The following is a 14,834-nucleotide window of genomic DNA, read 5'->3' as shown; positions in this document are numbered from 1 at the left end:
AACAAGAGTCTAGAACACGACCGATTGGAAACGATAAAGCGATAGTTTCAATGACATGTATTAATTACTCTCGTCAGAGCATGAGCGCGTGTGACTCTTATGAGATTGAATCGATAATCACATGTAATCCACTGAATATCGATGTCGACTCGCCCCTACAAGCCAATACGACATAGAGTTGCTGAGACGTAACTGTGAAGAAGTGGCAATTCATTTTATTATTTTTATTCATTTGCATATAAAGTTTCATACTGTTCATTTCCAAGAAGACTTCCTTTTTTTAATCACGTGGCACCAGCGAAAGGCTGATCACTTTGATTAACCTCTTTTTTTTTAAAGAAAATATTTTAAAATCAATGCCCGTTTTACGACTTGTTTATACTATTTAAATGCCAAACATAGTAATACGGTTATTTGGTAATTTTCTAAATAAAAATCATCTATTCGCACAATTTAACTACGCGATAGTTTAATTTATTGAAACCATATTTATCGACTTTTAATTGTGTAAAGTGCTTATTAATCGACTCATTGCAGACGCGTATGACACGATCTATCATAAATATTTAACGGTTTTTGTAGGCAGCGGCTTGGCTCTGCCCCTGGCATTGCTGAAGTCCATGGGCGACGGTAACCACTCACCATCAGGTGGACTGTATGCTCGCCTTGTAGGCACAAGGGCAATAAGAAAATAAAAATAAAAACAATTAAAAATGTCGTATCTTAACATTATTGAGTCTACATCGAACTGGGTAGCGCAGGGGACATATGGACACAATAGTCGGGCGACGCGTTCATCACACATGCTCATTGTGCGACAACTAAGCAATCGGAAATCCACATTGATTTTCATATGCATTCGGTTTGGAATACTGAAAGTTCCATCAACCACAACGGTCAGGTCATAGTGAAGGAATATTCTCGACGGATACTCGAGCACAAAAGACATATCATCGTTCATTAACCTGCCCTTCTCCCAGTCACAATAGGACTGGGTTGGCGCAACATGTTTTCTCCTTCCATACTCTTCTACCATATACCATTTATTCGCTCACTCCCCTCTTACACATATCGTCTTTCACGCAATCCATTCATTTCTTCTTAGGTCTACCTCTTCCTCTATATCCTTCCACATTCATAGTTAACATTCTCTTACCCGCACAGCGAGCACAAAAGACAATAAGCCTATAAACATTCCAACACGTAACAAAATGCGGACTTAGTAATATTAAAGTAGACTGATTCTCAACTCTGCCAATGCCAGTGCCAAGCTCGGAAGAGAAGAGGGTTGAATTGGAGTTCAACCTTTCCACCGTAAAACAGTCAACGCCGAATATCTGGCGGCGGTTAATTAGCCAGACCCAGTAAGGCTTTAGGGGCCAAGAACTAAATCTCTTCCAAAAGAACTGCCGTGGAAAAACACGGGACCCAACCACGTGTATTTTCCCAAGAAAGCCTCATGAGGACACGGCCCTCAGCATTGCGGATTATCGACGCAAGGAAGATTCTAAGCGGTCCTGTCAACAAGTACACAAGAAAGGCCAAGGAATGGCTATAAACTGATGACTACTACCACTCACCAAGAGTGCAAAGGACTAAGAAAAAAGATATTTTTCTGTCTGACATCTGGGAATTGGTACTTAAAAACTGACATTCGATTGAAATAAGACAGCTCAGACAAAAGATACGAAACTGAAGTTCATCAATTTTAGATGGGTCATTAAATTTCACTACAGTGGAAAGGCTAGAGCACCAATAGGAGGAGGGTCAAATTTGGGACTGACGACACCCTAACATGAAGTGCCAAATAAAGTATGTTTCAAACGCAAACGCATCGGGAACATCGACACGATCTTATCTATATATTAATACGTGAAGCAAAAATTTGCATAAAAGATACATTAAATCAATAAAAAAAGATTACACACACTCCATGTATTTGACACAGCACATACCTACCCTTCGTTTATTGTCAAACTTCTGTTATTGTTTAAAGTATGTGGTCAAATTGAGAAAAGACATAAGAAAAGATGAATATTGTTTGTCTATAGTGTAGTCTTGGCGAAATCAGTCGAATTTCGACTACCGGGGGAACACTAGTAACATTAATATAACACAATGGGTTCCTTGTTAAAAATTTGACATGCACTGATTTTTTTTAACGCCAACATTACGACTGTACAATACCACGGAACTAATAATAGTTCATTGTTTTGACATTTGATTCGCGTTTCGCTGCACTTCAATATGCGCAATAGTAAGGACAACATTGGCACATGGCATAATGAACACTGTAGACACGTGAGCACTCAGCTGTGAGCACCCCACGGATACAGCCCACTGAGTTTCTCGCAGGATCTTCCCAATGGGTCGCGATTCCGATCCGGTGGTAGATTCAGCGAAGCACTGCTCTTGCTAGGGCAAATGTGATCTTAGTATCTCAGAGTTCAGTCAGCTCACCAGCTCGGCAAAAGCTGAATAACCCCCGAGTTCACTGGTAATTAGGTAGGAAAAGCACACTGTGAACAAACTTGTTTCCACAGGCGATAGTACGTATTGCCCAAGTAGGAATATAACAAACAATATGTTTCTATCGTGCTTGTCTTCCAGTTTTGAAGATGGCCAGCAGTTACTCAACTTCATTGAGTTGCTTAGGTGGATGGACGAGCTCAAGACCAACCTGATGCTAAGTGGTTACTGGAGCCCATAGACATCTACAACGTAAATGCCGCCACCTACCTTGAGATATAAAATTTGAGTATAGTTACAACGGCTGCTCCGCTCTTCGAACCGAAACGCATTACTGCTTCGCAGCAGAAATAGGAAAGGTGGTGATATCTACCCGTGCTAACTCACAAGACGTCCTACCACTAGTAATTACTCAAATTACCGTGGAAGCCAATCATGAACATTTGTTAAGTACAACTTCCTCACCAATGGGGGTACGTCCGATTGAGGTCGATTATAATTGTTATTTGTCATTCGAGCGCTACTGTACCTAACCTTACCTTGGATCCGTTGATTGTTTATTAAAATTAACTATCCCTATAACTACGTTACTGTAGATTGATGGCACTTTGCCATAAAAAAAATCCTAAATGTCAAAAACAAAAATCAACAAACAAAATACACAAATATAATTTTTTACATGTAGAGATTAGTATACCCGCGTCGAGTTCGTAACGACAAGATTATTTTATTTTATTTTTATTGCATAGATGGGTGGACGAGCTCACAGCCCACCTGGTGTTAAGTGGTTACTGGAGCCCATAGACATCTACAACGTAAATGCCGCCACCCACCTTGAGATATAAGTTTTAAGGTCTCAAGTATAGTTACAACGGCTGCCTCACCCTTCAAACCGAAACACATTTCTGCTTCACGGAAGAAATAGGCAGGGTGGTGGTACCTACCCGTGCGGACTCACAAGAGGTCCTACCACCAGCTTAAAAGAAAAAGAACTAGAGGAAGAGTTTATAATACTCTGGAGTGGAATTGGTAATCTGCTCCACTTACCTGATGATGGTGTGGGCTCTGCTCCTCAAGGTCGCCAGCAGCCGTGCATCATCGAATCCTCGTCGCTCCACAAATAGCCGCGTCGCGCACAGCACGGAGTCCAGTCCGATTGAGAGACAATCCGATACCTGCTTCGCTAACTCCAACTCCTTATGATCTGCTTCTAGATCTTTCTCCTGTTGAGGGAAAGAAAACCTTATTTTTTTTAGACTTTGAATGTAATTTTTATAATCGTAATAGCTTCAATGATATTTGTTTGTAATTTATTTCATTTTGCAGTTGGTAGGACCTCTTGTGCGTCCGCGCGGGTAGGTACCACCACCCTGCCTATTTCTGCCGTCAAGCAGTTATACGATTCGGTTTCAAGGCTAGGGCAGCCGTTGTAACTATACTTGAGACCTTGGAACTGATATCTCAAAGTGGATGGCGCATCTGCGTCGTAGATGTATATGGGCTGCAGTAACCACTTAACACCAGATGGGCTGTGAGCTCGTCCACCCATATAAGCAATAAAAAAATAAAGAAAGAAAGAAGCAACAGGATACCTACTCCGTAAATATTTGTATTATAAAATAACATATCTATATATTAATATGTGAAGGAAAAACTTTGTACCCCTTTTTACGAAAATTGCGCGGACGGAGGATTATGAAATTTCCCACACTAATAGAGAATATAGAGGAGTGCAGAATGTTATTTTTTTTTTAAATGATGCCTGAAGTATTCATTAAATCAATAAAAAAACATTACACACACTACCTTGTATTTGACACACACACACACACACATACTCTTTGTTTATTGTCAAACTTTTGTTATTGCTTAAAGTCTGCAGTCAATAATAGTCAGAATAAATTAATATTGTTTGACTTTCTTGGCGAAATCTGTCACTATAGAAATATAATAATAGTATTTGACAATAGAACCAGAATAATGTTCTAACTTATAATTTCAATTAATTATAGTCGAATTTCGACTACTGCGGGACCACTGGTAATCGTAATAACTTCAATGATATTTATTTGTAATTTATTTCATTTTGCAGTTGAAGGAACAGAGTACCTACTCCGTAAATATTTTTATTATAAAACTAGCTGATCCGGCAGACTTCGTAGTGCCTCAATCGATAAATAAAAGACCTAAGCTTTTGTATAAGATAAACTTAAAAACAAACAAAAGGAATCCGTCCGACGGGGGACACATCAAAGGAAAAACAAAATTGTTATTTTTATTTAGTTCCGAGCGTTTTAAACCTTCTCTGGACTTCCAAAAATAATTCAAGACCAAAATCAGCCAAATCGGTTCGGCCGTTCTCGAGTTTTAGCGAGACTAACGGACAGAAATTCATTTTTATATATATAGATAACATAATAATACATAGTTTAATAACACGAGTAAAGTCGCGTGCGTTTGTACGTCGTTTACGATCCGACTACATCACATAGAAACGAAATAGGGCCGGTCCATTAGACGCGTGCCGCGTTCACATACAACTTTATCACTTGACAAGCGTTCGACGGAACAAAAATAAACTTAACACATAATACAGTTAATAGATGATGACCGAGCTTTGCTCTTTTTTTGATAACGCTATCTTGTTGTATCTTTAAAGCGGTTATTTGCCCTCAATTAAGAAAAATAGTATTATTATTCGCCAATAGATGTCGGGAAGAGTTGATTATTGAAAACACGAATAAAACAACATTTTCTGAAAATAAATCGTAGCTAGATCGATTTATCGCCCCCGAAATCCCCTGTATACTAAATTTTATGAAAATCGTTCGAGCCGTTTCATAGTTAGTGTAAGAAAAAATGATTTTATTGTAAAAAAGCTTGGGGTGCTTTTCAGGATATTGTTAAAATAGCCCTTCTAATCATATCTGTTCATAAAATATTTATAAATACTGATACCATGCCATGCCATGCTACTGATACAATAAAATCATTTTTTCTTTCACTATTTTTAATGCAAATTTATTAAAATTTATTTTCTATTTTTTTTGTTGGATTTTCTATAGAAGCGTATTTTGTAAGTTTTTTTAAACTATTGTTTATTTTTCATTTTTAGTTGAATTTCAATTTTTTCAATTTTTTTAGTATTGAATTGTCACCGGTCTTTAATAAGTATACCACATTTCGAGTTAATCCGACGTTTTGAAGGGGGTCAAAATCATGTTCAAAGATTCCGTTACAAACATACATACCTACGTCTGAAGCTAATAAAAGCGTATTAAAAAGCAAAATACGCTATTACGATCCTTAGGATGACATTTTTAGCGGTTAATATTTTCAAATAGAAAAAAAATACGGAATTCAAAGAGGGTCATTGTTTTGAGGTCAACTGTTAAAGATCAGGTTCTGCGGGCAGGTTTAATTAAATAAAATTTCAGTTTTAAGCATGAGGCTTAAATGTCAATGCGAGTGGAAAAACGAATGAACGAAACCGCTATTGTAATTCTGGCCTTAAGTCGTCCCGATATTCACCTTGTGACGGTTTTTTTAATGATTAAAGTATTACTGGTGGCCCGGAGGCCTTTCCAGTTTCACCAGGACAGGTGGGCGAGCAAAGGTTCAGCTAGGAGAGGTAGGATTTGGTAACTACTACACGAGCGCCTCCAAAGGAGACCTAACAACTCAGGAGCAGCTGCATCGCGAATGATCTACTATCGGATCGGAATCGCGACCCGTTGAGAAGATCCCGCGACGAACCTTCTGACGTCTACGGGTTCATAAAGTTGTAACACTCCAAATCTTCGTAATTACAAAATGTATAAAATTATTATTGTACCATATATCAACGTGGAATGCATGTCTGATTGGCGACAGGAATAGGATGGATGATGCAGCATATCCGTGCGAGTTCATAAAACGTCTTAAAGCCAATAATTACCTACGTAAAGCTTATTTTACTGGTGGTAGGACCTCTTGTGAGTCCGCACGGGTAGATACCACCACCCTGCCCATTTTTATTTTTTTTTATTGCTTAGATGGGTGGACGAGCTCACAGCCCACCTGGTGCTAAGTGGTTACTGGAGCCCATAGACATCTACAACGTAAATGCGCCACCCACCTTGAGATATAAGTTCTAAGGTCTCAGTATAGTTACAACGGCTACCCCACCCTTCAAACCGAAACGCATTACTGTTTCACGGCAGAAATAGGCGGGGTGGTGGTACCTACCCGTGCGGACTCACAAGAGGTCCTACCACCAGTGATTACGCAAATTATAATTTTGTGGGTTTGATTTTTATTACACGATGTTATTCCTTCACCGTGGAAGTCAATCGTGAACATTGGTTAAGTACGTATTTCATTAGAAAAATTGGTACCCGCCTGCGGGATTTGAACACCGGAGCATCGCTACATACGAATGCACCGGACGTCTTATCCTTTAGGCCACGACGACTTCAACCGTGAAGCAGTAATGCATTTCGGTTTGAAGGGTGGAGCAGCCGTTGTAACTATAGTTGAGACCTTAGAACTTATATCTCAAGGTGGATGGCGCATATACGTCGTAGATGTCTATGGGCTCCAGCAACCACCCACCAGGTGGGCTGTGAGCTCGTCTACCCATCTAAGCAATAAAAACTCTCTCTCTCTCTCTAACTGTACTGTTTTGCTGGTCGATATCCATGTATTAAATTTAAAACATATATACAGATAATGTTAATGAAATCTGTATGCAAAATAAGGAAGTTATTCGAATGAACATAAAACGAAAAGCAATATAAATTTTATCGCCTCCTTTATTATCCTTCATAATATAGATTGTAAGATACTTACCTACGACAGGGAATCGAACCAACTAAAGTATCCTTAATAAAACAAGTCGTCTTTTCTTTGATTTTTTTTTATTGCTTAGATGTGTGGACGAGCTCACAGCCCACCTGATGTTAAGTGGTTACTGGAGCCCATAGACATCTACAACGTAAATGCGCCACACACTATGAGATAGAAGTTCTAAGGTCTCAGTATAGTTACAACGGCTGCCCCACCCTTCAAACCGAAACGCATCACTGCTTCACGGCAGAAACAGGAGGGGCAGTGGTACCTACCCGCGCGGACTCACAAGAGGTCCTTCCTACCACCAGTAAAAAGTGTACAATTTCCAAAAATATTCAAAGTTGAGTTAAAATGCGGAATCATTTAGTATCACCAGTATTTTTCTCGTAAATACTGTCAAAAGAGCGTAGTTTAGTTTTAGTTTTGTTTTTTTTTTAATTTACCTATATTTTGACTACCATTATCAAAATTAATACATAATTTTATCTTACTTTAAAAGACAGATAATTTATCAGGTAAAAAATACAAAGTAAATGTTGCAAAGATGATTACTATTAAAAATATCACATGTTAAACCTTTAAAACACTCTCCTGTAAAATTAGTAAATTTGAGGTTATACAGTTTTAATGCGAGAAGACGAAGTTATCTCGGAGAGATGCCGTAAAATATCATTTTCGGTAACACTTGCTATATTCTCTGGTTTCTTCGAAATTGCTTTGAGTGAAATTCACCTGTCGCAATTCAAATAACCATAAGAAGAAAAAAAAATCAACAAAGTGACCTTATCAAAACCGTTACGAGAGTAAAAAGTCGCGAACCCGACCAGAGATGTTATCGGGACAATGTTACAAAAGGCTTTGCGTCGTAAAGAACTAGATTTATGATAAAAATTAAAAACAAAATGGCGACGCTTGTAATAGTCAATTTAGACGTCCAACCATGGGTGTTCATTGAGCAAATGAGTCGTCTATTATCAAAGGCGGCAATCTGTACATTTGGACAAAAATTTTTTATTGATATGTCAATACAGATTTATTTGAATATAATCGTCTCCTTCAAAGAATACGGTTCAAAACCTGCATTAAATAAAGGTTAATAGTTAACCTGTTATTTATCTAAGATGTCGTTCCGAAGAGTTTTGTGACTGCCAATGGAATACAAAGTCAATAATTCGTTTTTCTGATTTACCAATCATTGTCCAAAAGTCAGATTGCCGCCTTTGATAATAGACGACTCAAATATTAATTCGATAATAATAAACGAAATATCACAGACTCACGTTAATATTGACAATTTTTATTGATTTTTATTTTTTATTGCTTAGACCTTAGCCTGGTTTTAAGTGGTTACTGGAGCTCGTAGACATCTAGGACGTAAATGCGCCACACACCTTGAGATATAAGTTCTAAGGTCTCAGTATAGTTACAACGGCTGCCCCACGCTTCAAGCCGAAACGCATTGCTGCTTCACGGCAGAAATAGGCAGGGCGATGGTACCTACCCGCGCGGACTCTCAAGAGGTCCTACCACCAGTAATTACGCAAATTACAATTTTGCGGGTTTGATTTTTATCACACGATGTTATTCCTTCACCGCGGAAGACAATCGTGAACATTTGTTGAGTACATATTATAATAACTTATTCTGATAATAATTACCAATTTCATTGTGGTCAATCGATTATAAATAAATGTACTTCGTTAAAAAAAATGCTTTTAGAGCCTAATTCGATACACATATTTCTGCTGAATCAAGTCCGTAAAGATAAGATTGGGCCGCGACAATGTTTATTACAGCGAGAAGTTGTGTCGTCGAGCCGGTTGCTGCCTAATTATCGAGGACACCGCGTTTTTTATCGCTTAAAAGTAACAAAAATTAATACATATTCGAGAGAAGGTTGAAGTTTTCATTGCACTTACGGAACGGTAGCGAGTCGAGTGCGTGAGGTTAATTACTTGAATTGTGTCATACACAAACGCAAAGTAAGGTCTTACTTTTCGAAGCACATTTCAATGTGTCTTTTGTTTTGGAACGAAGTTCCTTATTGGACGATGCGGAGAGGTACCCTAACCGGGAAAAAACGTCCGTAACGTAAGATTTTTATTAGTAATGCACACAGTGTACGACTTAACTTTGTAATAACGTACAAAAAATAACATTTTTTTTTCATTCAGTGACCACGATCTCAGAGCGTTCGTTTGCGCAATACACTAACTCTTATGCAAACAACCGTGAATGAAGTGTACCACAATAAGTTCGCACGTTACCGAATGACCGTGGGTTGTTGCGAAACCTCCAGTTTTATTTTCTTTATACCTCGAATAGAATTTAAAATTATTATTTTTATAACAAGGAACTTCGTTCCTATCCGGTGACCCACGACACCACACATCTTTTTTTTTAAATAACTTCATTAGCTTTAGAGATCACAATAGAATGAGCCAAAACAATGGGTGTACTAAGAAGTTGTCGTGGCCTAAAGGATAAGACGTCCGGTGCATTCGTATCGAGCGATGCACCGGTGTTCGAATCCCGCTGGCGGGTAACAGTTTTGCTAATGAAATACGTACTCGACAAATGTTCACGATTAACTTCCACGGTGAAGGAATAACATCGTGTAATAAAAATCAAACCCGCAAAATTATAATTTACGTAATTACTGGTGGTAGGACCTCTTGTGAGTCCGCGCGGGTGGGTACCACCACCCTGCCTATTTCTGACGTGAAGCAGTAATGCATTTCGGTTTGAAGGGTGGGGCAGCCGTTGTAGCTATATTTGAGACCTTCGAACTTATATCTCAGGGTGGGTGGCGCATTTGCGTTGTTGATGTCTATGGGCTCCAGTAACCACTTAACATCAGGTGGGCTGTGCGCTCGTCCACCCACCTAAGCAATAAAAAAAAATTTTGGAGTCTCCAAACATACATTTGCCATACGACTACTGTACTAGACAAGTAAGCTTCACTAGCACGTCGTGTTCAAGTAAAGTACTTAAATGTAAACGCAGCACAAAGATGCATTAGCGTCGCTTTTAGGGCGCTCACCCACTCGCGCCGCTACCGTATTTCACAGCGCAGGGCTGCCAACCTAATTATTATATATTATAGTACACGCTAATGGAATAGGCACAGAGTCGCCTACGGAACGCGGCTACTTATAAAATAAATCAACTATTATTACGTTTAAGGTCGACGATTAAGTTTTCTAAAGTTTAAAGTATTTACAAACCAGTTTCAGTGCTCACTGAAGATTATTTATGTTAACACAAAAACCACATAGAAAGTAATTCAATACGAAAATACAAAATTACTACTCTTTACGGCAGCTCCTGAGCTTATTTGTTCCGTAGGCAACTTTCGTAGACCCACGTTTGAATTTAATGGACCTGAATATTTTTCATACCCTAGCTCCCTAAAAGGTCCGAGGCCTTTCGGTACGCTTTGGGTATCCCTGGACTGGTAGAAAGCAGAAATCCTAGTGCATAACACAAACTTTAGCCCACTGAGTTTCTCGCCGGATCTTCTCGGTAGGTCGCGTTTCCGATCCGGTGGTAGATTCTGCGAAGCACGGCTCTTGCTAGAGCCAGTGTTAGCAACGCTCTCGGTTTGGGCCCCGGGAACTCATTACTATGATTGGTGGACGAGCTCTCAGCCCACCTTGTTTTAAGTGGTTACTGTAGCCCATAGACATCTACAACGTAAATGCCGCCACCCACCTTGAGTTCTTTGGTCTCAGTATAGTTACAGTTAGTTAATTTACCCAATCTAATTAACAATTCTAAGTTATTCTGATAATCATTACCAGTTTGATTTCATCGTGGTCAATCGATTATAACTAAATAAATGTACTTTGTTAAAACAATGTATTCCCCACATATAGTGTTACATTTATGTACGATATTGAGTTGTGACCCTATAGATGCTAACAGAAAGGTCGTCACCCATCTTGAAACATGAGGTCTAAATCTCAATACCGGCTGTCCATTCCTTCTAATGGAAAAGGGTATCTGGTTCGAGGGAAAAGTGATAATGGTGACACCCGAGTGAGCTTAATACACCAGTCGTAATTACGGACTTCGAGACGTCTAAATAACGTCATCACCATTCTCCTGTGATTCTCCCAGTCACTTGGGGTCTGCGCAACATGTGATCTCCTTCCATACTCCTCTATCATATACCATTTCTTCGCTCACTCCACTCTTACACATATCGTCTTTCAAAATAACGTGATATTATGTATACATTCCAGACGCGTGCACAACATAATAATTCTATGACTATAACATTGATCTATCATTAATTATCACATCACAGATCATTATCGGGACTCTTTATTTATTTTAGCAATAATCTCATTATCATTTTCAACAAACATCCAATGTGAGACTGGGAAAAATTAACGCGAAAAAATTCCATCATCAATTTTGCATATTATGTTTTCGCATGTGACATCCCTAATGTCGTAAAACGATGGTTCTCAAAGTGCCGAATTAAGTCCACACATACGCCGAAAGGAACAATGAAAATATTCCTTCCATTTATTGCCTATACAAAGACTGGTCTCCGCTGCCCTTTTATACCCGATCCTGTAGACCGAATGGTAAACAGTCGACGTCGCCCTAAACACGTCATTACGGATCCTCCCGATCCATTAACGGTGCTTTTAGGTACCACGGGCACCGGCACTCGTCGAACCCGTCGCTTGCGACTAAGGGCACGACGAATGAATTAACCCATAGACACAGCCCACTGAGTTTCTCGCCGGATCTTCTCAGTGGGTCGCTTTTTCGATCCGGTGGTAGATTCTGCGAAGCACGGCTCTTGCTAGGGCCAATATTAGCAACACACCCGGTTTGAGCCCCTTGAACTCACCTACACAGAAGCTGATCGAGGCTATCTATCAGCATACGTAGGAAAGAAAAAAACTGCCTTTAGTGGTAGGAAAGCTAGAACGGGTAGGACCCGGCGTTTCTATTTCTACCATGAAGAATTTATAGGTTCTGGATTGTAAAGCGAGTAAATGTCATTACAATTCATTTATAGCTCACCCACACTTCTCAAGCTGCTATTTAATTATTTATACGATATTCGGAGTTCAATAGTTTTCTACTAATTAATTAATTTCGAATTTATATTCAAAGAAGATTATAATTGTTTATTTTTATTGCGATCAGTTAGATCTAAATTCGATAAATTTTTTTAACATAAATAAAATTTCGTCTGTGATCTTATCGTAAAATATTTAAATAACTCGATTTTTAATGGGTTTTAATTTTAGAAATATTAATAGAATTTCGAACGTTCGTCTCATTAATATTTCCTTTAACGTTGAAGAGATTCTTACCCAAAAAAAGAGTAAGATACGTTTTGTGCCATTCACTCAAAATTAACTTTAATTAGAATAAATAAATAAAAAGTTTCCCTCTTTTTTTGCACTCTGTGTGTAGTCAACCTCAGTGCTTCAAGGTCACGAGAGGACATAGACCTTAATTTGCTGCCAGCACCATCTTGAGGCATGAGGTCCGCGTCTCAATTTCATTGCAAAACGACTGTGCCACTTTTAATACGGGACGATGACACTAAATGTACCTACTTATTTACTTATTACTCTTCATGTATGTATTTACATTGGCCGATTTCATGCCTAAGGCATTCTCTACTAATCAAGCAACGGTAGTGCATAGTAAATAGTGGCAGGTGGTAGGACGTCTTGTGAGTCCGCACGGGTATGTATCACCACTCCGTCTATTTCTGCCGTGAAGCATTAATGCGTTTCAGTTTGAAGAGCGGGGCAGCCGTAACTTACACTGAGATCTTAGAACTTATGCCTCAAGGTAGGCGGTGGCATTTAGGTTGTAGATGTCTATGGGCTCCGGTAACCATTTAACACTAGGTGGGCCATGACCTCGTCCACACACCTAAGCAATAATAAAAAAATACTACCACCAGTAATTACGCAAATTATAATTTTGCGGGTTTGGTTTTTATTACACGATGTTACCGTAAACATTTGTCAAGTATGTATTTCATTAGGAAAATCGGTACCCGTCTGCGGGATTCGAACACCGTTGCATCGCTAGATAGATACGAATGCACCGGACGTCTTATCCTTTAGGCCACGACGACTTCAGAAGTTACCCAATGCGATAAACTTTGCGTGTCCGATTCAAACAGCTTTATTTGGTGGCTCCGTGCAAACCAATCAACCTTAACCCCGTACAAAACTTTTTTACCCCGACCGGCGGGAGAGACCAAACAAGGACACTAAAGCCGTCGACTCCTGATTGAAGGACATCAAAACTAACTGGCCGGAAAAAGTTTGCTACCCCTTTTTCGAACGCAATTTTTATATATGCAGGGGGTGGCGTTTTTTTTTTTTTTTCTACATAAAAACGAATGTTCAATTTACTTAATGCTATCTTACGTTCCCTACGTAAGCGAATGTTTTTATTTGGATAATCTTTCGCTACCGACTGGTGTGTGAGTATGGCATTGTCTATGTCGGTGGGTGTCACAAAACCATGTGTAAAGTCCGCGCGGGGTTCTGGGCCTGTGACCTGGGTAGCACTCGTCACTTGACGTGAAGATGAGGGTAAAGACAACAGCGCCATTCAGTATTTTACGTTTTGTTCAAAACGATATTCTATTTATGTAAAAAATCCTTTTTTTTTTACGCCGGGGAATCCATTTACGGATACCCGGTCGAGGGGGATAACGAACTGGGTTATGTTGGACTCTGGCGCCTCCTGAGACGAAGAGGGGGAGAAGGACCGAGGTCCTCCACCTCCTCCAATTTCTCACAGGAGACTACGCCTTGAAAAAGGCGCGCCAGGCACTTGCTCCGCTGAACCGACTACCGACTAAACCCCATCGAGCTCCACCACACCGACTACACGAAACTTACGGTACCGCAGTGCGCGCCGAAAGATTTATGTAAAAAAGCTGCGTTTCAATTTTACAGAATTTTGAACATGACATTTAAAAAGAAGGTGGTAGGACCTCTTGTGAGTCCGCACGGGTAGGTACCACCACCCCGCTTATTTCTGCCGTGAAGCAGTAATGCGTTTCGGTTTGAAGGGCGGGGCAGCCGTTGTAACTATACTTGAGACCTTAGAACTTATATCTTAAGGTGGGTGGCGCATTTACGCTGTAGATGTATGGGCTCCAATAACCACTTCACACCAGGTGGGCTGTGAGCTCGTCCACCCATCTAAGCTATAAAAGAAAGAAAAAAAGAAGAATATTTTTTCTTCTACCAATTCGCCGGTAGCCTAAGAGGCTATTCTAGATACACCCGGACTAGTAAGTCAGCTCACGGCCTCGACCTGAGTGAACTTGCTAACAGTAGCCCTAGCCCTAGCAAAAGCAGTGCTTCGCTGAATCTACTACCGAATCGGAATTGCGACCCACTGAGAAGATCCGGTTAGAGTATCAGTGGGCTAGAAGGATATAACACTAACTAAAGAGGGGATAGCACTTTCCACTTTGGAGTCACCGATGTCAGCTAGTATTGAACAATGCAAATATGTTTAATGTT

At 39.7% G+C, this 14,834-nt stretch overlaps 1 protein-coding gene across 5 annotated transcripts in view; it reads right to left on the bottom strand.

Moving 5' to 3' along the window:
* Positions 1 to 14,834, bottom strand: part of ssp3 (short spindle 3) — an 86,708-nt gene that overhangs the window by 57,041 nt on the left and 14,833 nt on the right. For all 5 annotated transcript variants that reach the window (XM_028179535.2, XM_089739010.1, XM_089739012.1 and 2 more), the window contains one exon: positions 3,517 to 3,692. In XM_028179535.2, the coding sequence (XP_028035336.2) occupies positions 3,517 to 3,692 (176 nt within the window). The remainder of the gene's footprint in view (positions 1 to 3,516; positions 3,693 to 14,834) is intronic.

Source organism: Bombyx mandarina, chromosome 28 (genome assembly GCF_030267445.1).
Source record: "Bombyx mandarina strain Sakado chromosome 28, ASM3026744v2".
NCBI classification, from domain to species: Eukaryota; Metazoa; Arthropoda; class Insecta; order Lepidoptera; family Bombycidae; genus Bombyx; species Bombyx mandarina.
Note: the sequence above shows the minus strand (reverse complement) of the source record. Positions and strands in the feature narration are given on the sequence as shown.